The sequence below is a fragment of the Pelophylax lessonae genome (genome assembly GCF_965119305.1).
Source record: "Pelophylax lessonae genome assembly, chromosome: 8".
NCBI classification, from domain to species: domain Eukaryota; kingdom Metazoa; phylum Chordata; class Amphibia; order Anura; family Ranidae; genus Pelophylax; species Pelophylax lessonae.
The window spans coordinates 29,576,893-29,601,154 of record NC_138775.1 but is presented as its reverse complement, the minus strand read 5'-3'; the positions used below and the strand labels follow the sequence as shown (position 1 = coordinate 29,601,154).

Below are 24,262 nucleotides of genomic sequence, written 5' to 3'. Positions count from 1 at the left end.
TGGACTGCAACATTCGATTTTCTTGGATTGGTGGACTGTAACACTATTGGATTGGATTGGTGGACTGCAACAGTATTGGAAAGGATTGTATTGGTGGACTGCAACACTATTAGACTAAATTTGATTGGATTGATGGACTTCAACACTATTGGATTTGATTGGATTGGATTGGATTGGACTGGATTGGTGGACAGTGAAACTCTGAAATTGGAAGGAAATAAATTGGATGACTGTAACACTATTGAATTGGACTGGATTGATGAACTGCAAAACCAATTGGACAATCGTATCCAGAGCTACTTATTCATACCTTCAAGTTTTGCCTACTGACCCATCAAACTATATTCACTTTTATTTCCAACAAGTTTTGGCTATTGACCCATCCAACTACTGTATATTCACTTTATTTTAAATTCAGATGTGTTTATCTTCTGAAACCAACCAATGTGTATTTGTGAATGTTATTAGAGCTTTTTTTTTATATAAATCAGCTGTTATTTACTGTCATCTTAGTGGCTTTTTAATGAAACTTTAAGCCTGCTTTAGCTGGTGTATGTACAAGGATCTATTTTATAAGTAAGCAATATGTTTAATCCCTTCATAAAAGATATTATATCATCTTCTCCTAATTTCAACTAGTTTTGCTTCAATATTGATCTTATAAACAGCTGAAGATGTGAATAATACACAAATACCTTAGCATTCCAAGTAGATATTAATGACCACCATTTAATAAAGTTAAAAATACAGTGTTAAAAATATATATTTTTTTTAATATATATTATAAAATTATATATATAATATATATACAGCATATATATATATATATATATATATATATATATATACAGTAATCCCCCGCTCCATCGCGGTTCAGTTTTTGCGGTACCGGTAAATTGCGCTATTTTAATTAGGACCCATTAATTCGGATATCGCGGTCCCGGTAATTTGCGCTATTCTAATTAGGACCCATTAATATATTAATATATATATATATATATATATATAATATATATAATATACAGCATATATATAATATACAGCATATATATATATATATATATATACTGTATATATATATATATATATATATATATATATATATATATATATATACAGTAATCCCCCGCTCCATCACGGTTCAGTTTTTGCGGTCCCGGTAATTCGCGCTATTTTAATTAGGACCCATTAATTCGGATATCGCGGTCCCGGTAATTCGCGCTATTCTAATTAGGACCCATTAATTCGGATATCGCGGTAATATTTCGCCATTTCGCGGTTATGTAGCGGTGAATGAGAGAATCAGAGCGAGGCTGTGGTGGAACGCATGCCTCGCTCGTGGACCGCACCGAGCGCTGTGACGTTAGAGGGGGCGGTAACGCGATTCGGAACATGTGCAGATGTGCTCCGTGCTCCTTTGCCAACCACAAGCAAGAATGCCCGCAAGAATGCCACCCAAACGCCCATCATCTAAGGCTAAGGCTTCTGGCGAGCCAAAACAGAATAGGAAGTTCCTTACAATTCAGGAGAAGGTGAAACTTCTTGATATGATAAAGGAAGGACAGAGTTATGCTGCTGTAGCCCACCATTACGGTATGAATGAGTCAACGATTCGATACATCAAAAAGGATGACAAGAATATCAGGGCAACTGCTGCACTGTCCATAAACCAAGCAGCAAAAAGAGTTGTTTCTTCCCGCAATAAAACCATTGTTAGGATGGAAACTGCATTGGCCATTTGGATCCAAGATTGCAGAAAAAAAGCATCACATTGGATGGTAACATCATCAGGACACAGGCAAAGAAGCTGTACGACACTTTTGCCAATGAAGGAGGCTCTGAAGAAGGCTCTGCCGCAGCCGAACAGTCAGACAACGACAATCCTGATCAGCCTTCTACTTCTGATACAGGTACATCTTCATCAGGAGAATTTTCTGCCAGCAAGGGGTGGTTTGACCGCTTCCAGAAACGCTATCAGTTTCATTGCAAGGTGAAGCTGCATCTGCCGACAAAAAAGCTGCTGAAAGGTACACCAATGAGACCTTCAAGAGTTTCATCGAGGAGGGTGGGTACAAACCAGAGCAAGTCTTTAATATGGATGAGACCGGCTTGTTCTGGAAGAGAATGCCCAAACGGACCTACATCATGAAGGAGGAAGCCCGAGCCCCTGGATTCAAGGCTTATAAGGACAGAGTAACCTTGGTTATGTGTGGAAATGCTGCTGGGTTTATGATCAAGCCAGCCCTGATCTACAAGGCCAAGAACCCCAGAGCATTGAAGCATAAAAACAAGAACCAGCTACCAGTCTATTGGATGCATAACCCTAAGGCTTGGATGACTAAACGCCTCACAACTGAGTGGTTCCATAATTGTTTCATCCCAGCCGTCAAGGTCTACCTTGCCGAACTTGGCCTTGATTTTAAAGTGCTTCTGCTCATGGATAATGCAGGAGGCCATGCCATGGATCTATCGTACGAAGGAGTGCAAGTTGAGTTCCTTCCACCCAACACCACATCTTTAATTCAGCCTATGGACCAGGGTGTGATACGAGCATTCAAGGCGCTGTACACTCGCAACTCCTTGAATCATCTTGTTGAATCCATGAACAATGATGATAATTTCAATTTGAAGAACTACTGGCGTAATTACACCATTGCAACTTGTCTGGAGAACATACAAAAGGCCCTCAAGGAGATGAAGAAGGAGACCCTGCATGCCTGTTGGAAGAAGCTTTGGCCAGAAATTATTCATGAATATGAAGGGTTCTCTCCTGACGAAGTTCATCATTCAGCTGTGGACAAATCAATTAGGCTGGCGAAGTTGCTAGGAGGTGAAGGTTTTCAGGATATGACCCAGGACGATGTCAATGACCTAATTGAAACCCATTCAGCTCCACTAACCGATGAGGATCTGACAGAACTCACCAAGTCAGCGAGTGAGGAGGAAATGGAGGAACATGAGGGGGAGGAAGAAGAGGAAGGCTTGTCAATTGAGCGCCTTGGCAGGGTCATGCGTACGGCCAATGACTTGAAACAGATGTTAGCTGATTGGGATCCTGACATGGTTCGTTCACTGCAGTTCCAATTTCCAAAACAGCATTGATGGAGCCATTCAGGTGTACAAGAACCTCCTCGCCCAAAAGAAGAAACACGCCCAGCAACTGCCTATAACTATGTTCTTCACAAAACAGAAGAAGGCCACATCCACCCCAAGTACCTCCACAGGCACCTCTGATGTAGAAGTGGAGGTCATGGAGCAGCAAGAAGACAACCCACCTACACCAAAAGAAGCGCCTGCTGAACCTGCGCCTTCAAAAGGACAGTAGCTGCTCTTATTTGCTGCTTATCGTCATCTTCTTTTCTGCTGAGTACAGTACAGTACTGTACAAATATTGTACAGTACTCTTTTATTTACTACTGTACATTATACAGTACTGTACTTTTAGCACAATAGTTTTGTGTTTTTACAATGCTCTTGCTCTCTCTCTCTATACAGTACTGTACAGTACTCTTTTTTTTACTACTGTACAGTACACAGTACAGTACTGTACTGTTAGCACAATACAGTACAGTAGTTGTGTTTTTACAATGCTCTTGCTCTCTCTCTATACTGTACAGTACAGTACAGTTGTACAGTATTTTTTTTACTACTATACAGTATACAGTACTGTACTGTTAGCACAATAGTTTTGTGTTTTTACAATGCTCTTGCTCTCTCTCTATCTTTTATGTGTTTTTATTGCTTAAAAGTTTGTTTAAAGACCTTTAAATGCTATTAAAAAGTTAACAAAACATGCCTAGGGTGTATTTAAATAGGGTCTTTCTATTTCGCGGATTTTCACTTTTCGCGGGTGGGTCCGGAACGTAACCCCCGCGATGGAGGGGGGATTACTGTATATATACATATATTTTTTTTTTAAATCTATATTATAAAATTATATATTTATATGTATATATATATATATATATATATATATATATATATATATATAATATACAGCATATATTAATGTGTGTATGTATATATATATATATATAAGTGTTATAACAGTTATATAAATAATTCATAAAAAAAAATAAAAAATGCAATGCATGGTATTACTTGGACTGGCAAGGGGAAGGGCAGTATTCTGAACTGATCAGAGTATACTGCACTGCACAGGACTGACAATCCAATAATGGGAACCTCCTGGCTGGATAGGACAGCAGACTAATGAACTAATTATGACTTGAGGCTCTTTGATTGTCCAATCAGCAGGGAATTGTTTAATGAAGAAGCTATATAAGGCTGGCCATACATGGGTCGAAATTTGGTCAATTCAGCAGGGACTGGCCATTGTGCGATCCATGTTATGTTCAATCACCCCATCAGATTTTTGCTGCTCAATCATCTCTGAAGGCTATAGCACCCCTATGTTTTATCTTTCTTAATTAGACCAAAGTTATTATCTAGGTTAATTTGGTTGACCTCATCACTTATCCTAGAGTTTACAACTCCCTTGCCCCATCACAATCCAAACTCCATTCCCTCTTCTAGCTGGCCCAAGGTAAATGCCCTTTGTGCCCCTTTTCTATAAAGGTCCGCTTTAACTCAGCAAGTGATATGTCCATCTCTCCACATTGCTGTACAAACTTTTATCTAGGGGAGGGGAGGAAGGCCCAGAGGGTTCATTAAATTGAACTTATGAGACGTACAATCTGCATTATAGCTCTGATGACATGAAAGAAGAGAAGAAAACATTTCTGCAGGATCCGCCCGGATGCACTTTAGAAAAGCAGAAACAAGAGGAGAAAATAATCAAGACTCCTGGGACTTAGTTAAGTGTTGGAAACTGTTTTTTAAAAAAAAGGTTTATTAGCCTGTTTCCATATTAACGTTCTGGCAGTTTTCCCTGCAAAATGAGTTTGTTCTTACTTCTAACTTTCAGAAACTAAAATCTGGTTGAACCTACAAATAGTACATTGAAATACCAGCTCAGGGCTTTTCCTTGAACCCAGTGGCGTAGCGTGGGTTGTCAGCACCCGGGGCAAGGCAAGTAATTTGCGCCCACTACACAGACCTACCCCCCCATACACTGACACCTACACTGACCCCCCTTCACTTACCCCCACTACACTGACCCCTACACTGACTCCCCCTTACATTTCTATACACTGACCCCCCCATACACTAACACCCCTACACTGACACCTATACTGACCCCCCATACACTGACCCCTACACTAACACCTATACTGATACCCCCTACACTGACCCCCCCCCCCATACACTGACAGCTACACTGACACCTATACTGACCCCCATACACTGACTCCCCCCTACATTTCCACATACACTGACCCCCTACTCTGACCCCTACTCTAATAGCTATACTGACCCCCCTACAGTGAGCTCCCCCATACACTGACACCTATACTGACCCCCCTACATTTCCACATACACTGACCCCCACCTACACTGATCCCCCCCATACACTGACACCTACACTGACACACCCTCCTCTACACTGACCCCCCCATACACTGACACCTACACTGACCCCCCCCCCCATACACTGGCAGCTACACTGACACCTATACTGACCCCCTTACATTCCCACATACACTGACCCCCCCCCCCATACACTGACCCCTACATTTCCATATACACTGACCCCTACACTAATAGCTATACTGACCCCCCCATACACTGACACCTATACTGACCCACCTATACTGACCCACCTATACTGACCCCCCTACACTGACCTCCCCCATACACTGACACCTATACTGACCCCCCTACACTGACCGCCACATACACTGACACCTATACTGACCCCCCTACATTTCCACATACACTGACCCCCCTACACTGACACCTACACTGACCCCTACACTGACACCTATGCTGACCCCCATACACTGACACACCCTCCTCTACACTGACCCCCCCATACACTGACACCTACACTGACCCCCCCATACACTGACAGCTACACTGACACCTATACTGACCCCCTTACATTCCCACATACACTGACCCCCCCATACACTGACCCCTACACTAATAGCTATACTGACCCCCCATACACTGACACCTATACTGACCCACCTATACTGACCCCCCCTACATTTCCACATACACTGACCCCCCCTACACTGATCCCCCCCATACACTGACACCTACACTGACCCCTACACTGACACCTATGCTGACCCCCCTACACTGACACACCCTCCTCTACACTGACCCCCCCATACACTGACACCTACACTGACCCCTACACTGACACCTATGCTGACCCCCCTACACTGACACCCTCCTCTACACTGACCCCCCCATACACTGACACCTACACTGACACCCCCTTCACTGACCCCCCCCCCCCTCCCTCGTCCACTTCCCCTACACTGACACCTATGCTGACCCCCCTACACTGACACCCGCCCCCCACCCCACTTCCCTGGGCCCTGGGGGCAGGCAAGACATCACCTACCTTGTTCTGTTCCAATACACTGGCGACTCGAGGAGGGGAGAGACAGCATGTCGGTGGCCAGCCCGGACAGCAGGGGGAGACTCTGGAAGCGGTGCTGCACATGCACCGAGCCACAGACTGGCATCTTCATCCACGACCAGCCCCGCCCCCTGACCGCATGACACCTTCAGCGGTCCGCCGCTCGTCTTGCACAAAGCGGCGGTCACTGAGCCAAGAGGTGGAGTGCGGGAGGGCGGGCAACTTCAGAATAAAGGGACACTTTGATCCCACCGATTGCGGGCGTGGGATGCGCCCCCCTAAATGTTGCGCCCGGTGCCAGTGGCCCCCCCTGCACCCCCCACGCTACGCCACTGCTTGAACCTCTTCACACTACGGCTTAAAGTGGACCTTTCAGTAACTTTACAAGTCTATAAGTAAATTCTAGATATATATATATATGTGTTCTAATATATACTGTAGCAACAGTATAATTAAAGAAAAAAAAAAAAAAACTCCACCTTTCAGTATTAAAAAGTCATCCTTGAATACCAGTCCAATGACTTTGCCTAGGCTGAGATGATGTCATCAGTCTTTTGCAGGCAGGAGGAAGCATTTCCTCAGTCTCCTCTCCTCCAGAGATCAGACTGCAACATTGTAACAAGTCACAAACTGAGCGGCCCCAGAAGGGGGCTGATCTATATCAGACATATCAGATATATCTATCATATCATATCTATATCAGACATTTGTGAACACCGCCAAGAACTTCACAGGCCAGGATTTCCACGATTTTCTCTGAGTCCATCCTAGTGCAGGAAATAGAGGGTGCTTCTGGAGGATGCCCAAACTAAGATAGTGGGGAGAAAAGAAAATTAAGGTACACTATATTACCAAAAGTATTGGAACGCCTGTCTTTACACACACATGAATATTAATGGCATCCCAGTCTTAGTCCGTAGGGTTCATTATTGAGTTGCCCCACCCTTTATAGCTATAACAGATTCATCTCTTCTGGAAAGGCTGTCCACAAGGTTTAGGAGGGTGTCTATGGTAATGTTTGATCATTCTTCCAGAACCGCATTTGTGAGGTCAAGCACTGATGTTGGACGAGAAGGCCTGGCTCGCAGTCTCCCCTCTAATCATCCCAAAGTTGTTCAATCAGGTTGAGGTCAGGACTCTGTGCAGGCCAGTCAAGTTCCTCCACCCCAATCTTGCTCATGCATGTTTTTATGGACCTTGCTTTGTGCACTGGTTCAAATTGTTTGGTGGAGACGGGATTATAGTGTAGGGTTGTTCAGTCATCCCAATACTTTTGACAATATTATGTATATTATAATCAATGACTCTAGACAAAGCAGGTCTATGAGAAGGCCCACTGGGAGGGGTGAAACGCGTCAACGAGATCCCGGGCTTTGCAGCAACGTCAATGTCACTTGGAACGCAAGCGGAAGTGTGCTGGAATGCACGCCATTTCTCTGCATGGTGAATACACTGGATTTATGCCATTGCTGTGGAGTGCAGAGAAAGGTTGTAAACGGCGCTACCTTGTGCAAATAAATAATTAGATAGTAATAAAGTGCAAACTCTTATAACCAATAATAAATGAGAGGGTGTGTCCCATAAAACCGAAAGGATTAAAAAATTATATATACTGTGTATCAAGTGGGTACAAGTAAAATATCCTGGTGTGTGATGTATAAAACCCAGAAAGTGCTGAAGTGCAATAAATAAATAACATAGACAGTGTTTTTATTGTGATATACAAATAATTAAATCGTCCACTGTGGAAATAAAATAATCAAATATTGGTGAATATTCCTGGCACTGTTACTGTCAAAAGTGCAACATGCCAGTAAAAACCATATAGGTGAAGAAAGGTGAAGTCAGGGAATAATCCCGTGTGAATAAATAGACCAAAAATAAAATGAGAAATCAACTGCAATCACCTGTGTGACCACTAGGTGTCGCGCTGTATATACAACCTGCCCTAAACGAATGTTAGGCAAGATGGATCTTCAAAGGTCCCCCTCCACAATCAACCAAGCACCGATTGGCGAGTTTCCATATGGGGAGAAAGAAAGGGGGAGCCTCGTGAAGTATCAATCGTAAACTGAAGAAAAAGAACGTAGCATCCACTCACTATGAGAAGCCGTGGTAGCTGCCTCGCATCAGTTGCAATCGCCGGGAAGCTTCCGCGTTCCACGGCAGTGGAGTCTCAAACCGGAAGTGACGCTGTGATGCAATGGACCCGCCCTACGCGTTTCGTCATCGACGTCTGCTGGAGCGGCCTCTTCTTTGTCTTTCCATGCCGAGTATTGGAGTTTAGGAGATACCTAAGGAGCCCCATCATCTACACTTACCAGTATCAAGCTTGTTAAGACCCCTATGCAATATTGCCTAGGGGTCCACATCTTCTGGTAAATGGATTCACTTCGGGAGTGTGAACACGAAGTCGCCATTCACGAGAGTCACTTGGATGTTTTACATTGAGCACCATTCACAAACTTTCACTGAACACTTGCTTGATAGTTTTTTTTATTTTTTTGCTTTTTCAATTCTTTTGGCTTTCCATTTTTTATTTTATTTTTATTCTTGTCAGTGGGACTATATATTCACGTGAACAAATCACATACATGGATTGCTAGATTTCATTTTATAATTAGTCACACATGTATAAGGAGATGCACTGTCTTTAGCGCTGTGTTATAGTTATAGAATATAATGTATATATCCACTGTTTATGATGTCCAAATTCAAGTGGATCTGTCACAAAGTGGATAAATGGGGGTAGGAGACTATCAGGCTACCAGGAAACTACATAGAGGAAACCAAGCTAAAGCCTATGTGAAAAAATACCACTTATTATAAACGAAAGAACCCAAGTGACATAAAACATAAATAGAACCACCTCTACATAACCCAGGGAATATGTGAGAGGTGGATAACTAACTACCTATGTACAAACAGAGGAGAAGGGGAAACAGGTAGGCAAGGCCAGGCGGGTGTCCAAAGTAATAGAGAGAAAGACAGGTAAGGAATGGCAGCCAGAACAGGTAGCAGGTTCAGGAAGTAAAAGATCCAGAATATACAGACACACAGGTAAAAATAATGCATGACTCCAGAGACAGGGCTAAATACCTTCCCAGCGGTTAGTAGCATCAGGTACTGGCAGCTGGGAGATTCCCACTGGTAGATCCTGGAACAGCACCATTTAGGTGCAGGGACCACAGTGCCACCAGCAAGTGTTCCAGTTACAGAGACAGGAGCACTGCATCAAAAGCTGCTTCAAGTTTACATCCTGAGCATAGTCTTACCTTAAATGCTCTAGTTAGGCGGCTTCTATGCCTGAAAAAAACTTACAGGCACCTTGGATGAGATCCAAGAAATGTAGGAAAACAGAAGCACCACATAAATGGTTTTGGATTTCCAAAATACTCGTTCATTCATAGAAATCCACAATAACAATCCAACACATTTTAGGGGCTATAAATTACCCACAATTACCAGCCATCCTCAGGGCTCAGAATGCCTGTGCAAAATCTATGGACAAATAACGTTTTTACATATTACTATGAAGCAGTAAAAGAAGCCCTCACTGACCTCTGTAACTGCTTCTGCTCTGAAGTAATTCATCCTCAAAAACCACCTATTCCTGCTCATTTGTGTAGTTTGAGCGTTCCGAATCGAACTTGGGCACAGCCTGCTTGAAAGAGGCGGTCTAGGGCAGGGGTCTCCAAACTTTCTAAACAAAGGGCCATTTTACTGTCCTTCAGACTTTGCCTCGGCATCAGTGGGAGTAGACAGTGGTGGCAAGTGAGAATAAAAATATTACATAGTGCCTTTGGTCAGTATAAGGAAAATTTGTGCCACATCATTGATAGTAGTGGGAGAAATAGTGCCCCATTGTTGATGTCAGTGGGGGTGAATTTTGGCAAGCATACGGCTGTATCCAGCCCGCAGGCCACAGTTTGGAGACCACTGATCTAGGCCACAATTCACTTGGAGTTGAGTTAGTTCACCTCAGTGTGACCACGAACCATGCTAAAGCACAGAACTCTTTGTAGATCACTGAGCATGGAAGCAAGGATCATTGTGGTCTAGTTGGTGATGACATAAGCATGCCCAGCTATGCTTCCTTTCCAGAACAGTGTGAAGAAGACCAGTGGAGGAGTGAGAAGGGGGGACAATCACACTTGTGATCAAGAATGCCCAGATTTGATACATTCTCTAAACTTGGCTTTAAATAATTTTTTTAAGGCCCTTTTTCTAAAGGTGGATGGGGGTTGGTAAAAGTATGTGGTTGAGCCGCAGTTTTACTGCCCCCTCCCACTGCCCAGCTGCCATATTAGTACCCCTGGCCTCTAAATGTATTCCACAGGTCATGTTTGACAGGCAGTACCTCAGCCTCCAAGCCCCCTGTCCAATGCCTCCAAAAAGCGGTCCACTAGGCTAGGCTGGTGGGCTGCCAATATTCTGCTCTCTATAGAAAATAAAGTGGAAGGAACGTGCCCCTATTGTAAACTTTGAAGATTAATTTCTCCATAATACCTGGAACTACAGAGGTGAATGGGGGCTTTTACTATGTGTTCATAATAGGCAGATACTTTAGTGTGCACAGTCTGGACACAGGTACACGTTAACCACTTTAAGACTGGGCCTATTTCTGACACTTGTTGTTTACAAGCTAAAATCTGTTTTTTTTTTTTTGCTTGAAAGCTACTTAGAACCCCCAAGCATAATATATTTTTTTTAGCAGAGACCCTAGAGAATAAAATGGAGATCGTTGCAATATTTTATCACACCATATTTGCGCAGCGGTCTTCCAAACGCAATTTAGAAAAAAAAAAAATTAACTTTTTTAAATTAAAAAATAAGAAAACAGTAAAGTTAGTCCAATTTTTTCCATAATGTGAAGGATAATGTTACGCCGAGTAAATAGATACCCAACATGTCATGCTTAAAAATTGTGCACGCTCGCGGAATGGCGATAAACATTGGTACTTAAAAATCCCCATAGGCGACACTTTAAAAAATTTCTACAGGCTACCAGTTTACAGTTACAGAAGAGGTCTAGGGCTCAAATTATTGCTCTCGCTCTAACAATTGCGGCAATACCTCACATGTGTGGTTTGAACACCGTTTACATATGTGGGCGGGACTTGCGTATGCATTCACTTCTGCACATGAGCTAACGGGGACAGGGCGCTTCAATTTTTTTTTCCTATTTATTTTATTTACTATTTTTTTATTTTTACACAGTTAAAAAAAAAAAAAAAAATTGATCATTTTTATTCCTATGTAAACATCCCTTGTACTATAAATAGGCATGCCAGGTCCTCTTTATTGTGAGATCTGGGTGTCAAAAAGACCCCAGACCTCACAACTACACTAAAAAAGAAAAAAAAAGTGTTGAAAAGAAATCGGCCCTTTAAACCGGTTGCTAGGCAATGACGTTTGACGTCGCCCTAGTCCTCCAAGACCATAGAGTGTAGTGAGGGCCATCTTGCCCTCACTCGACTTCCTGTCTCTGAGGATCTGGGACTGGATCGTTTTCCCCGCTGCTGGCGGGTCCGGTAAGCAGGGAAAACGGCCGGGACGGGAGGGGAGGGGGGCAGGGTGATCCCACGTAGAAGCCGCCGATGGGACCATCCTTATCGCCCGTTGTTGAAAAAAAATACCGGGTTTATGGCAGCTTTCTGGGGGGTGGGGGGGGGGGTGGGCTTTGCTTTGAATATAAAAAATGAATTGAATAGTGTTTTTGGTTTGTGGTGCTCTGATGCAGTGAAGATGCGCTTCAAAGGCCAGGCTACAGAAGCTGAAATGGCTTGGTCATGTCTTGGATTTCTATAATGAAATGAATATTTCTAGTGAGGGGAGGAAGGAAGGGATAAAAGGAAAAGATAGATAATTGTTTAAAAATTAATATATTTCCTTTTTTTTCAGGTTGTTGCCAGATACAACAGCATTGGAACATTTTTAATAGGATCTAATACCTCACCTTTGGAAGAGTTCTGATATAGTGGCCCTCAAGAAAGGCATTGTCTTCTCTCTATCATGGAGCAAGACTTGGACAATAAAAGGAAGCAGCAACATGGTAATACCCTCCTGGAACATATTAACAGGATGCGTGAGTCCTCCGAGCTCATCGACATTGTGCTGGTGGCAGAGGGGCGCAAATTTCCATGCCATCGGGTAGTGTTGTCTTCCTTCAGTCCCTATTTTAGGGCAATGTTCACCTGCGGCTTGGTGGAATGTAACCAGACAGAGGTCACCCTTCATGATGTCACTGCTGACAGTGTCTCAATTATCTTAGAATACATGTATACCTCCCAACTCTACATAAACAATCTTACTGTCCAAGGGGTGGCCACTGCCGCCTACTGCATGCAGATGGATGACATTTTCCGGATGTGTCAGAATTACATGATGGACCACATGGATGCCTCAAACTGCATTGGGATTTATTATTTTTCTAAGCAGATCAGTGCAGATGACTTAGAGACAAGGTCCAAGAAATATTTATACCAGCACTTCTCTGAAGTAGGCCTACACGACGAGATACTAGAGGTTGGCTTTGATCAGTTGATGACCATGATCGTGTCTGATGACCTCAACGTTTCTCGGGAGGAGAGCATATTGGATCTGGTTTTGCGATGGGTAAACCATGACAGAAATCTACGATCGGAGCACCTTATAGATCTTTTGAAACAAGTTCGATTACTACTGGTCAACCCGTCTTTTCTCCGAGAAGCCAGAAAGAGGAACACTGTACTTCTCTGCAACGCTCAGTGCTACGACATGGTTGAACAAGCCTTAGAGACCATCGAAAAATCCAGCCAAGTTTCTCTGAACCTTCGCTATGGAATGGAGACCACAGACCTTCTCCTTTGTCTGGGCAACAATGCCTCGGGCATCAGGTCAAAATATGGAAACTACGGGGAAGCAAGCTTCTGTTTTGCTCCAACGACAGGGAGGATCTGTTATATTCCTTCGCCAAAACAAGGAGAAGTTTTAGGCTTGGTCTCTGCTGGTGTAGTCACGGAAAACAATGATATCATTTTGTCCGGGGAAGCGACGGCTATTAGACTGGCCAGACAGAAGGAAAGACGTGTTGAGCTCTGCAGGTCAGGTGGTTTCTGATGGGTTATGACAATACCTAAAGACCTAAAATGTATCCAGAGCCAAATCTTTTTTTTTTTTTTTTGGATAGAATAAGGAATGGTAAGTCCCAACCCTGGGAAATATTAAGATTATCCTTTACAGTGGTGCTGTGCTCATACTGAAAGGGTACACTGCTCATTTTGTCCAGTGGAGAGGAGAAGTACTTTTACCTACCTGATTCTCCGGTCTCTAGGCAGATGGTGCTCCCCTACATTATGGTTGTGGACTATTACCCAGCATAATCAGCTATAGACCCTTCATTGGTCTTGATGACATCACCTTAGACCTCTGGAGCATAGGTCCCCTAATAAGTTTTGTTTCCCTTCTTTGGACTCTCTCCAGTTCCAGCACATTCTTTCTGAGGATTGGTGACCAGAACTGGACAGAATACTCCAGATGTGGCCAGACCAAAGTTTTGTAAAGTTGCAGGAATATAGTTTTATCTCCCCTTTTTTATGCATGCCAATATTCTGCCGGCTTTGGCAGCCGCAGCTTGACATTGCATGCTATTGCTCAGTCTATCTTCCACTAGGACCCCCAGATCTTTCTCCATCCTTGATTCCCCCAGAGGTCCCCCAAGTGAGTCATTTGTGTTCTTGTTTTTAGCCCCCAAGTGCCATACTTTACATTTCTCCACATTCAACCTCATTTGCCATGTAGTTGCCCACCTCATTATTTTGTTCAAGTCTTTCTGTAAGATTTCTATATCCTGATATGAAGTTATTGCCCTGCCTTTTTTTTTGTTTTGTCTGCAAAAACGGAGATTGAGGCATGTATCCTGTCCTCTATATCATTTATGAATAAATTAAACAGAATCTGTCCCAGGACAGAACCTTGGGGTACCCCATCTACCAGTACACATTATTTATCGCCACCCTTTGGGCCCTTCCCTGTAACCAGTTTTCTATCTAAAACAAACCTTCCATGCCTGCAGACCTCAGCTTGTAGATTAAGCGTTTAATGGGGGAAATGTACCGTAAAAAGTAAAAGAAAAGTTCTCTAAAGTGTGTTACCAGTGGAAGATTTCCCGTGACAATTGCAAAAGTTTGGATTTCCTATCACTGTTTTTCTCCTGTGACAATAGTCACAAGACAAAGAAGGAAAGTGAATCTATTCAGACTGCGCTGAAAAACATACAGAGTTTTTAACTAGTCATCGACCGATATCAGTTTTTCGTTGCCGATACCGATATTTTGGCCAATGCATATCGGTATCGGCCGATATTTTTGTACATTTAAAAAATTTATTTTTTCTTTTTTTTTCTTCACAGGACCCCAAACCCCTCCTCTGCACTTAAAAGTATTCAAAACGCCAAGTTTTGCTGTTTTGAATGCTGTCATTTTTTAAAATCTGGCGCCTAGTACCCGGAAGTGAGGTCATGACATCACTTCCGGGTTTTTTCATGGAGACCCGATCAGAGCCGAATGCGGCTTTGATCGGGTTTTCGGTAGCCGTACAGGCTGGTTGCTCGGGTCTCCTGCCCCACCGGGTGAGCCGCGGAAGGCGGCGGGAGGAGGGAGACGCTCCTTGTAATGACAGCCGAGCGGCTTCTCAGCCGCATCAGTTGTTATTACAAGACAGTTGACCGTCAGCTATGGACGGCGGTACCGGGGTGATGCCTTTAGCTGTAGGCATCACTCCACTACAGCACTTTCTGAAATATCGGCAATATTGGTAACCTCAGGGGCCGATTCCGATATATCGGGGAGAGTGCTTTGCCGATAATCGTTCGATCCCTAGTTTTAACCCCCTTTCCACTCTCCATCCAAGACTAAAAAAAAAAAGAAAATATTTGGCTATAGAAATATTTTAAAGGGTGAATTTACTTTTTTTGAACACTCTTTATAGAACCTTGTAATTTTTCTTTGGCTATGTTGATATTGTGAAATTTGTAATTTTCTAAATGCTATTTATTACCTACTGTATGTTGTTCATATATTCCGCAAGCTTTTCAAGGGTCTGCAGCTCGATCTTTCCATGTGTGGCCATTTTTACTGCACTATTTTATAAGTAGCTTGAGAAATGGATGCAGGAAAGGTCACCCAAGAAAGATAAAAGCTGGAATTGTATTGGCTGTTATAGACATCACAAGGCATACAAAATGACAGCCCCTGTAGTGCAGACAACTGCTTTATATCTAAGACAGTAAGACAACAAAAAAGTAAATAAAAACTTTACCAAAATAAGAAACTTTAAAGGCTTCGTAATAAAAGTGAAATACTGCAGCTGTTTGTTTGTCTGTGTCCAAGTGAAGAGTAAATCTGTATGGCAGTGATTTTAAAACTATCAATCAGCTGCTGCACCTGCATGGATCTAATGAGGAAAGTGGCAGGGTCTTCATGCCTTTAGACGTGATTTCCCTTTGGGAGTTACATAGTTACATAGTAGGTGAGGTTGAATAAAGACAATAGTCCATCCAGTTCAACCTGTGTAGGTGTGTGTGGCTGTAATCATCTCACATAGCTCTTAATGTCCTGATCCTGGAGATGTAAGTCTAAGAGTCTTTTGAAAGCCACCATACTTTCCGCCGAAACCACCTCTTGTGGTAGAGAATTCCACAATCTTGTAGCCCTAACAGTAAAGAACCCCCCACGTTGCCTGAGGTTAAAACGCTTCTCCTCTAATCGCATTGTATGCCCTCGAGTCCTCATGCAATCCCTTCAAATGAACAGCTTTTTTTCTAAGCTGAAATCCCCATTAAGATATTTATAAATTGCTATCATGTTCCTCCTCAGACGTCTCTTCTCCAGGGAGAATAAATCGAGCGATTGCAGACGCTCTTCATAGTTAAGGTCCTCCAACCCCCTAATCAGTTTAGTTGCCCTTCTCTGGACTCTCTCCAGCTCCAACACATCCCTCCTGAGGCCTGGTGACCAGAACTGGACAGAATACTCCAGATGCGGTCGGACCAGAGTTTTATAAAGTGGAAGGATTAAACCTTACACTTCTCCATGTTAAACCTCATTTGCCATGTCGTTGCTCACTAAAAAAAACATTCATGTTGCAGAGGATGCCAAAAATCTGGTTTCTTAGTTTCTTAATTTTCTTCTGGGAAAATTAGTAAGCCAATCACACAAGCAGGAAATTATATTTTCAGGGGTAATTCTGTATACCATCCGTGTAAAGAACGCCTCCAGGTTGCCATATTGTATTTTACAGAAAATGACAGCACTGCAGATTGAAACGGAAAGGGAATTTTTAAACACATTTAATTACAATATGACCTAATTTGCAATTGAATACACTATATTATTTTTTTATTTGCTATTTTTTCCCCACGAAAGTGGAGTTACCCTTTAACCACTTAAGGACCTCCTGCCGCTGTTATACTGCGGCAGGCAGCCCCTCCTGCACAAACTGACGTAGGTATACATCGGTCCGGTCGCTCGCCTGCAGCTAGGGGGCGAGCGTGCGCCACCAGCGACGTGCTTCCGCCCCCACTCGGCCGCGGGGACTCCGATGCACAGGGCAGGCAGCTCCGAATGCCACCTGACACCCGCGATCGTTCCCTGCTGAGAGAGAAGAACGGTCAGCTGTTGTAAACACAGCCGACCGTTCTTCTTCCTGGAATGATCAGAGTGCCTGTGATCCTTCTATGTAGGATCACAGGTCTCTGTAATCATTTCACAAGCCACGCCCTCCACAGTTAGAATCACTCCCCTAGGCTCACATTTAACCCCTTGATCACCCACAGTATTAACCCCTTCCCTGCCAATGGCATTATTACAGTAACAGTGCATATTTTTAGCACTGATTACTGTAGCAATGTCACTGGTCCCCCCAAAAGTGTCAAAAATGTCAGTTAGGGGTCCGATCTGTCCACCGCAATGTTGCAGTCCCGCTAAAAATCGCAGATCGCCGTCATTACCAGTAAAAAAAAAAACAATAAAAATGACATAAATCTTTCCCATAGTTAGTAGACACGATAACAATTGTGCAAACCAATCAATATACGCTTATTGCGATTTTTTTTTTTTTACCAAAAATATGTAGCAGAAAACAAATTGGCCTAAAATGTTAAAAAATTGTGATTTTTTATATATATATATATTTTTTTTTTTGGAAATGTTATATAGTAGAAAGTGAAAAATGTTGTTTTTTTTTCAGAATTTTCGCTGTTTTTTTGTTAATAGTGCAAAAAATAAAAATCGCACAGGTGATCAAATACCACCAAAAGAAAGCCCTATTTGTGGGGAAAAAAGGACATCAATTTTATTTGTGTACAGTGTTGTATGACCGTGTAATTGTTCGTTAAAATAATGCAGTGCCGAATCGCAAAAAAATGGCCTGGTCATTAAGGAGGCAAATCCTTCCGGGCCAAAAGTGGTTAAATAAAACAGTGGCAAGATTTTTGAACGTGATCAGATTTTCCTGCCAGTCTTATTGGGTCTATTTGGGTCTCAACTCATTTTGGACAGCCAAGACCACTATTTTATAGAAATTTCATTCGCTCTATCAAGTTGTTATTTGTATGGGAGAGAAGCAGTCTGTTGAGGACAGAACCCCATGGACATAGATCCTTTATACAGTGCAGCCAGAAAGTACTCACAGCGCTTCACTTTTTACACATTTTGTTATGTTACAGTCTTATTCCAAAATGGATTAAATTCATTATTTTCCTCAAAATTCTACAAACAATCCCCCATAATGACAACGTGAAATAAGTTTGTTTGAAATCTTTGCAAATGAATAAAAAATAAAAAAAACAAATAAAGAAATCCCATGTAGATAAGTATTCACAGGCTTTGCTCAATACTTTGTTGAAGCACCTTTGGCACCAATTACAGCCTCAAGTCTTTGTGAGTATGATGCTACAAGCTTGGCACACCTATTTTTTGGCAGTTTCTCCCATTCTTCTTTGCAGGACCTCTCAAGATCCATCAGGTTGGATGGGGAGTGTCGGTGCACAGCCATTTTCATATCTCTCCAGAGATGTTCAATCAGGTTCAAGTCTGGGCTCTGGCTGGGCCACTCAAGGACAGTCACAGAGTTGTCCCATAGCTGCTCCTTTGTTTTCTTGGCTGTGTGCTTAGGGTCGTTGATCTGTTGGAAGATGAATCTTTGCCTTAGTCTGAGGTCTAGAGCGCTCTGGAGCAGGTTTTCATCTATAATGTCTCTGTACATTGCTGCATTCATCTTTCCCTCAATCCTGACTAGTCTCCCAGTTCCTGCTGCTGAGAAACATCCCCACAGCATGATGCTGCCACCACCATGCTTCACTGTAGGGATGGTACTGGCCAGGTGATGAGCGGTGCCTGGTTTCCTCCAGACATGACACTTGCCATTCAGGCCAAAGAGTTCAATCTTTGTTTCATCAGACCAGAGAATTTTGTTTCTCATGTACTTCAGGTACATCAGGTGCCTTTTGGAAAACTCAGGGCGGGCTGTCATGTGCCTTTTACTGAGGAGTGGCTTCTGTCTGGCCAATCTACCATACAGACCTGATTGGTGGAGTGCTGCAGAGATGGATGTTCTTCTGGAAGGTTCTCCTCTCTCTCCACAGAGAAACGCTGGTGCTCTGTCGGAAGTGACCATCGGTTCTTGGTCACCTCCCTGACTAAGGCCCTTCTTCCCCGATCGTTCAGTTTGGCCAGGTGGTCCACTCTAGGAAGAGTCCTGGCGGTTCCAAACTTCTTCCATTTATGAATGATGGAGGTCACTGTGCTCATTGGGACCTTCAATGCTGCAGACATTTTTCTGTACCCTTCCCCAGATCTGTGCCTCCATACAATCCTGTCTCCGAGGTCTACAGACAATTCCTTGGACTTCATGGCTTGGTTTGTGCTCTGACATGCACTGTTGACTGTGGGACCTTATATAGACAGGTGTGTGCCTTTCCAAATCATGTCCAATCAATAGAATTTACCACAGGTGGATTTCAATCAAGTTGTAGAAACATCTCAAGAATGATCAGTGGAAATAGGAAGCACCTGAGCTCAATTTTGAGTGTCGTGGCAAACGCTGTGAATACTTATGTACATGGGATTTTTATTTTTTTAAATAAATTTGCCAAGATTTCAAACAAACTTCTTTCGTGTTGTCATTATGGGGTATTGTTTCTAGAATTTTGAGGAAAATAATCTTTTAATCCATTTTGGAATAAGACTGTAACATAACAAAATGTGGAAAAAGTGAAGCTTTTACTTTCCGGATGCACTGTATATGAGGCCATTTTTCTTCTCATATACATACTGTAAACATTAGGGATGTCTAGTTATGTCTGGAATATACAAACTTGAACTTTGCTGTTTGGATGGCGTATTGCATGGAGGATAATTAAAATAAGAGATAAAACAGGTGCAAATATCAAAAGAAGTTCTCATTGTTAAATTATTCCCTGGTTGAAAATAATAAGAGAATGCTTCTATGTGCTCTGTAATGCTTTTTGTAATATCAGCACTATATAAATACAGGGGATAAATGATGGCTTCATTTTATTTTATGTATATTCATTTTTATAGTAAACTTTGCACTTTTCATTTTTTAACCACTTTCCCTCTGGAAGGTTTACCCCTCTTCATGCCCGTACACACGATCAGATTATCGAACGATCTGTCGTCTGTTTTTTTGTGGCATGCTAGTCTGATGTGGAAAGTGAAGAGGTTTTTTTCATGCAAATTTATCCGTAAGACAGAATTCTACTTCAGAAGTGATGTCATGTGTTGGATTGCTTTGTATGTGGTCTTTCTCTCTGAGCATGCCTAGTCTTGCTCTTAAGATTTTTTTCTGTTGAAATCTGTACTAATGAGACGAAAATCGGACGTTGTGTTGCGGACGCCAAAAATTATATAGCCTGCACATCAGGATTTTGTCAGCCGAAAAGTCGGAGTCGGCTGTCGAAAGCACCATACTAACAATCCGAAAATCGGCAGATCGGTCGTCGGACAAATTTTCCCTACAGATTTTTCGTGTATGGGCCTTTAGTTTAACTGACAATTGTGCGGTCGTGCGACACTGTACCCAAATAACATGTGTGTTCTTTTTTTCCCACAAATAGAGCTTTCAGTTGGTGGTATTTGATCACCTCTGCGATTTTTATTTTGAGTTTAGAAAAACGGACAGGAGGATCTAAACGGTCCACTTGAGTGAAAGGGGCCTTACTCTTTAACCCCGGGCTTATTTTTCTGCCACAGGCTCTCAAAAACAGTGACTTATTTTACTAATTGATATAGGGTTACATATTCCATGAAGTCTTACAGAAAAATAAGAACTAGTCTCCACCCCCGAGGAGCTTACAGTCCCTACAACAGCCATACACACATGCTCAGACCATTTTTGTTTGCAAGCCAGTTGCCTGTTGGCATGTTTTTGGATTGAGGGAGGAACTGGAGCATGCAGAATGAAATTGAATCATCTTCTTTCCTGGTCAGAGAGATATATAAGAACGATAAAATAAATCCTCTGCTACCATTGTTATAAATACCTGTATAAAAAAAAATGCTGATTTGTGACATGTTTTCATTGCTCAGGTATCACAACCGAGGCAGCTACTGCTGGGAGAAGCTGTGCAGCGCGGAGTACAGAGAGTTGTATGCCCTCGGCAGTGTTCACAATGACCTCTACTTGATCGGAGGACAAATGAAGCACAAAAACCGATACGTCGTCACCAACTGTGTGGACAAGTACTTGGCGGAGAGCGAAAGCTGGAGAAGTGTGTCGCCATTGCCTCTTCCTTTGGCTTGCCATGCTGTGGTGACCCTGAACAACAAGCTCTATGTCATGGGAGGTTGGACTCCACAGGTTGGTAGCAAAAAAAATCCTTACAGATTGAAAATGTTAAATGAGTATAAAGTGTATTTTTATTTTCTTTTTGGATTGAGTGAGAAAAGGAAAGAACCTCTATCTGGTTTTCATTGCTGTAGAGATTTAGAGTCGGTTCACACTGGGGCGACACGACTCTGTACTACTTCGGGGGCGACTTGTGCATTCCCATGCACCACGACTTCTGAGCGACTTGCATGGACTTCACATAATGGAAGTCTATGCAAGTCGCTCCGAGGCTGCCCCGAAGTAGTACAGGAACCTTTTCCTAAGTCAAAGCGACTTGTGTCGCTCCTATTAGAACGGGTCCTGTAGCAGTCAATGGACTGCGAGGGAGCGCGACTTGTCAGGCTGACAAGTCGCCTGACAAGTCGCGCTAGTGTGGACTGGGTCTTACTCTCTCTGTTTGTTTTAGGGACAACTTTGCAACATTTGGAATAATTAACCTGAGCCATTAAGAGCGCCCTCTAGTTTCCTTCAAGTTTAAAATGCCATACAGGATCATTATAATGTCCTTCCTTGCCTTCTCTTGTGCACCTCTTATACAGCTTTACAAAATTACAAATACACTCATCCGCCACTTTATTATTAGGTACAGCTGTTTAATTGCTTGGTAACACAAATTGCTAATCAGCCAATCACATGGCAGCAACTCAATGCATTTAGGCCTCTAGATTAGGGATAGACCAATTATCGGCAAGGCCGATATATCGGGGGCCGATATGCACTTTCCCCTATATATTGGTATCAGCCCCAGAACTGGCCGATATTGCCAATATTTTTGTGACGTCATTCTGCCTTCTTAGACCGCCTCCCTCGCCTTGGACAGTCTCGTCTGGAGTCAGGACTAGTCTCGCGAGAGTGTATCACAGCCATACACCCATCCACAGCAGCCCGGTGCCAGCCAGCCACCCACATCCACAGGCCCTGTACCAGCCAGCCACCCACAGGCACTGTACCAGCCAGCCAGCCACCCACAGCCCCTGTACCAGTCAGCCACCCACAGCCCCTGTGCCAGCCACCCACCCACCCACCACAGGGTGCCAGCCACCCACCCACCCACCACAGGGTGCCAGACAGCCAGCCACCCACCACAGGGTGCCAGCCAGCCAGCCACCCACAGACAGGGTGCCAGACAGCCAGCCACCCACCACAGTGTGCCAGACAGCCAGCCACCCACAGACAGGGTGCGAGACAGCCAGCCACCCACAGGCCCTGTACCAGCCAGCCACAAGCACTGTACCAGCCAGCCGCCTACAGGCCCTGTACCAGCCAGCCACCCACAACCCCTGTGCCAGCCACCCACCTACCACAGGGTGCCAGCCAGCCAGCAACCCACCACAGGGTGCCAGCCACCCACCACAGGGTGCCAGACAGCAAGCCACCCACCACAGGGTGCCAGCCACCCAGCCACCAACCACAGGGTGCCAGCCACCCAGCCACCAACCACAGGGTGCCAGCCAGCCAGCCACCCACCACAGGGTGCCAGACAGCCAGCCAGCCACCACAGGGTGCCAGACAGCCATTAAGCATTAAACAAAAATGAACATGTTCAGTACCAGATTTGTGTCAAAAATTGTCTTTATTTTTCAAAACTTTAAATGTACAAAATATCGGCCCATATCGGCTGATACTGATACATTGTGATCAAAATATCGGTATCAGCCCTGAAAAAAACATATCGGTCTATCCCTACTCTAGATATGGTGAAGAGTTGAAGCCGAGTTGCTGAAGTTCAAACTGAGCATCAGAATGGGAAAGAAAGGGGATTTAGGTGACTTTGTTGGTGCCAGATGGGCTGGTCTGAGTATTTCAAAAACTGCGGATCTACTGGGATTTTCACTCACACCCATCTCTCGGGTTTAGAGAGAATGGTCCGAAAAAAGAAACTATCCAGTGAGTGGCGGTTGTGTGGAGGAAAATGCCTTGTTGATGTCAGAGGTGAGAGGAGAATGGGAAGACTGGTTCCAGATGACAGAAAGGCAACAATAACTCAAATAACCACTCGTTACATCCAAGGTATGCAGAAGACCATCTCTGAACACACAACACATCGAACCAGATGGGCTACAGCAGCAGAAACCACACCGGGGGGCCACTCCTGTCAGCTATGAACAGGAATCTGAGGCTACAATTTGCACAGGATCACCAAAATTGGACAATAGAAGATTGCAAAAACTTTGCCTGGTCTGATGGGTCTCAATTTCAGCTGCGACATTCAGATGGTAGGGTGAGAATTTGGCGCAAACATGAAAGCATGGATCCATCCTGCCTTGTATCACTGGTTCAGGCTGGTGGTGGTGGTGTAAAGGTGTTGGGGATATTTTCTTGGCACACTTTGGGCCCCTTAGTACCAATTGAGCATCGTTTAAATGCCACGGCCTACCTGAGTATTGTTGCTGACCATGTCCATCCCTTTATGACTACAGTGTCCCCATCTTCTGATGGCTCCTTCCAGCAGGATAATGCACCATGTCACAAAGCTCCAATCATCTCACCACTGGTTTCTTCACCGTGACAATGAGGTCACTGTACTCCGATGGCCTCCACACTCACCACATCTCATCCAATAGAGAACCTTTAGGATGTTGTGGAAAGGGAGATTCGCATCATGGGTGTGCAGCCGACAAATCTGCAGGAACTGCGTGATGTCATCATGTCACTATAGACCAAAATCTCTGAGGAACGTTTCCAACACTATGCCACAAAGAATGAATGGGCTTATCCCATTATAAAATATTATGTAATTTGTTATATATAAATAAATTGTTTTATTTCAAATACCACTCGAATTACTCTTGCCCACAAAGTCCCCACCCTTGGGTTTGAGGCACCCATATCCACCCAAAAAAATAAGCAAAGAATGAAGGCAGTTCTGAAGGC

The 24,262-nt window shown here is 43.5% G+C and overlaps 1 protein-coding gene and 1 long non-coding RNA gene across 4 annotated transcripts in view; one reads left to right on the top strand and one right to left on the bottom strand.

Moving 5' to 3' along the window:
* Positions 1–24,262, top strand: part of KBTBD12 (kelch repeat and BTB domain containing 12) — a 152,728-nt gene that overhangs the window by 13,970 nt on the left and 114,496 nt on the right. For all 3 annotated transcript variants that reach the window (XM_082265984.1, XM_082265982.1, XM_082265983.1), the window contains exons 2-3: positions 12,401–13,581; positions 21,088–21,358. In XM_082265984.1, the coding sequence (XP_082122110.1) occupies positions 12,512–13,581; positions 21,088–21,358 (1,341 nt within the window). In that variant the 5' untranslated portion in view covers positions 12,401–12,511. The remainder of the gene's footprint in view (positions 1–12,400; positions 13,582–21,087; positions 21,359–24,262) is intronic.
* Positions 1–24,262, bottom strand: part of LOC309561919 — a 39,477-nt gene that overhangs the window by 5,600 nt on the left and 9,615 nt on the right. The gene's annotated exons all lie outside the window — the stretch shown is intronic.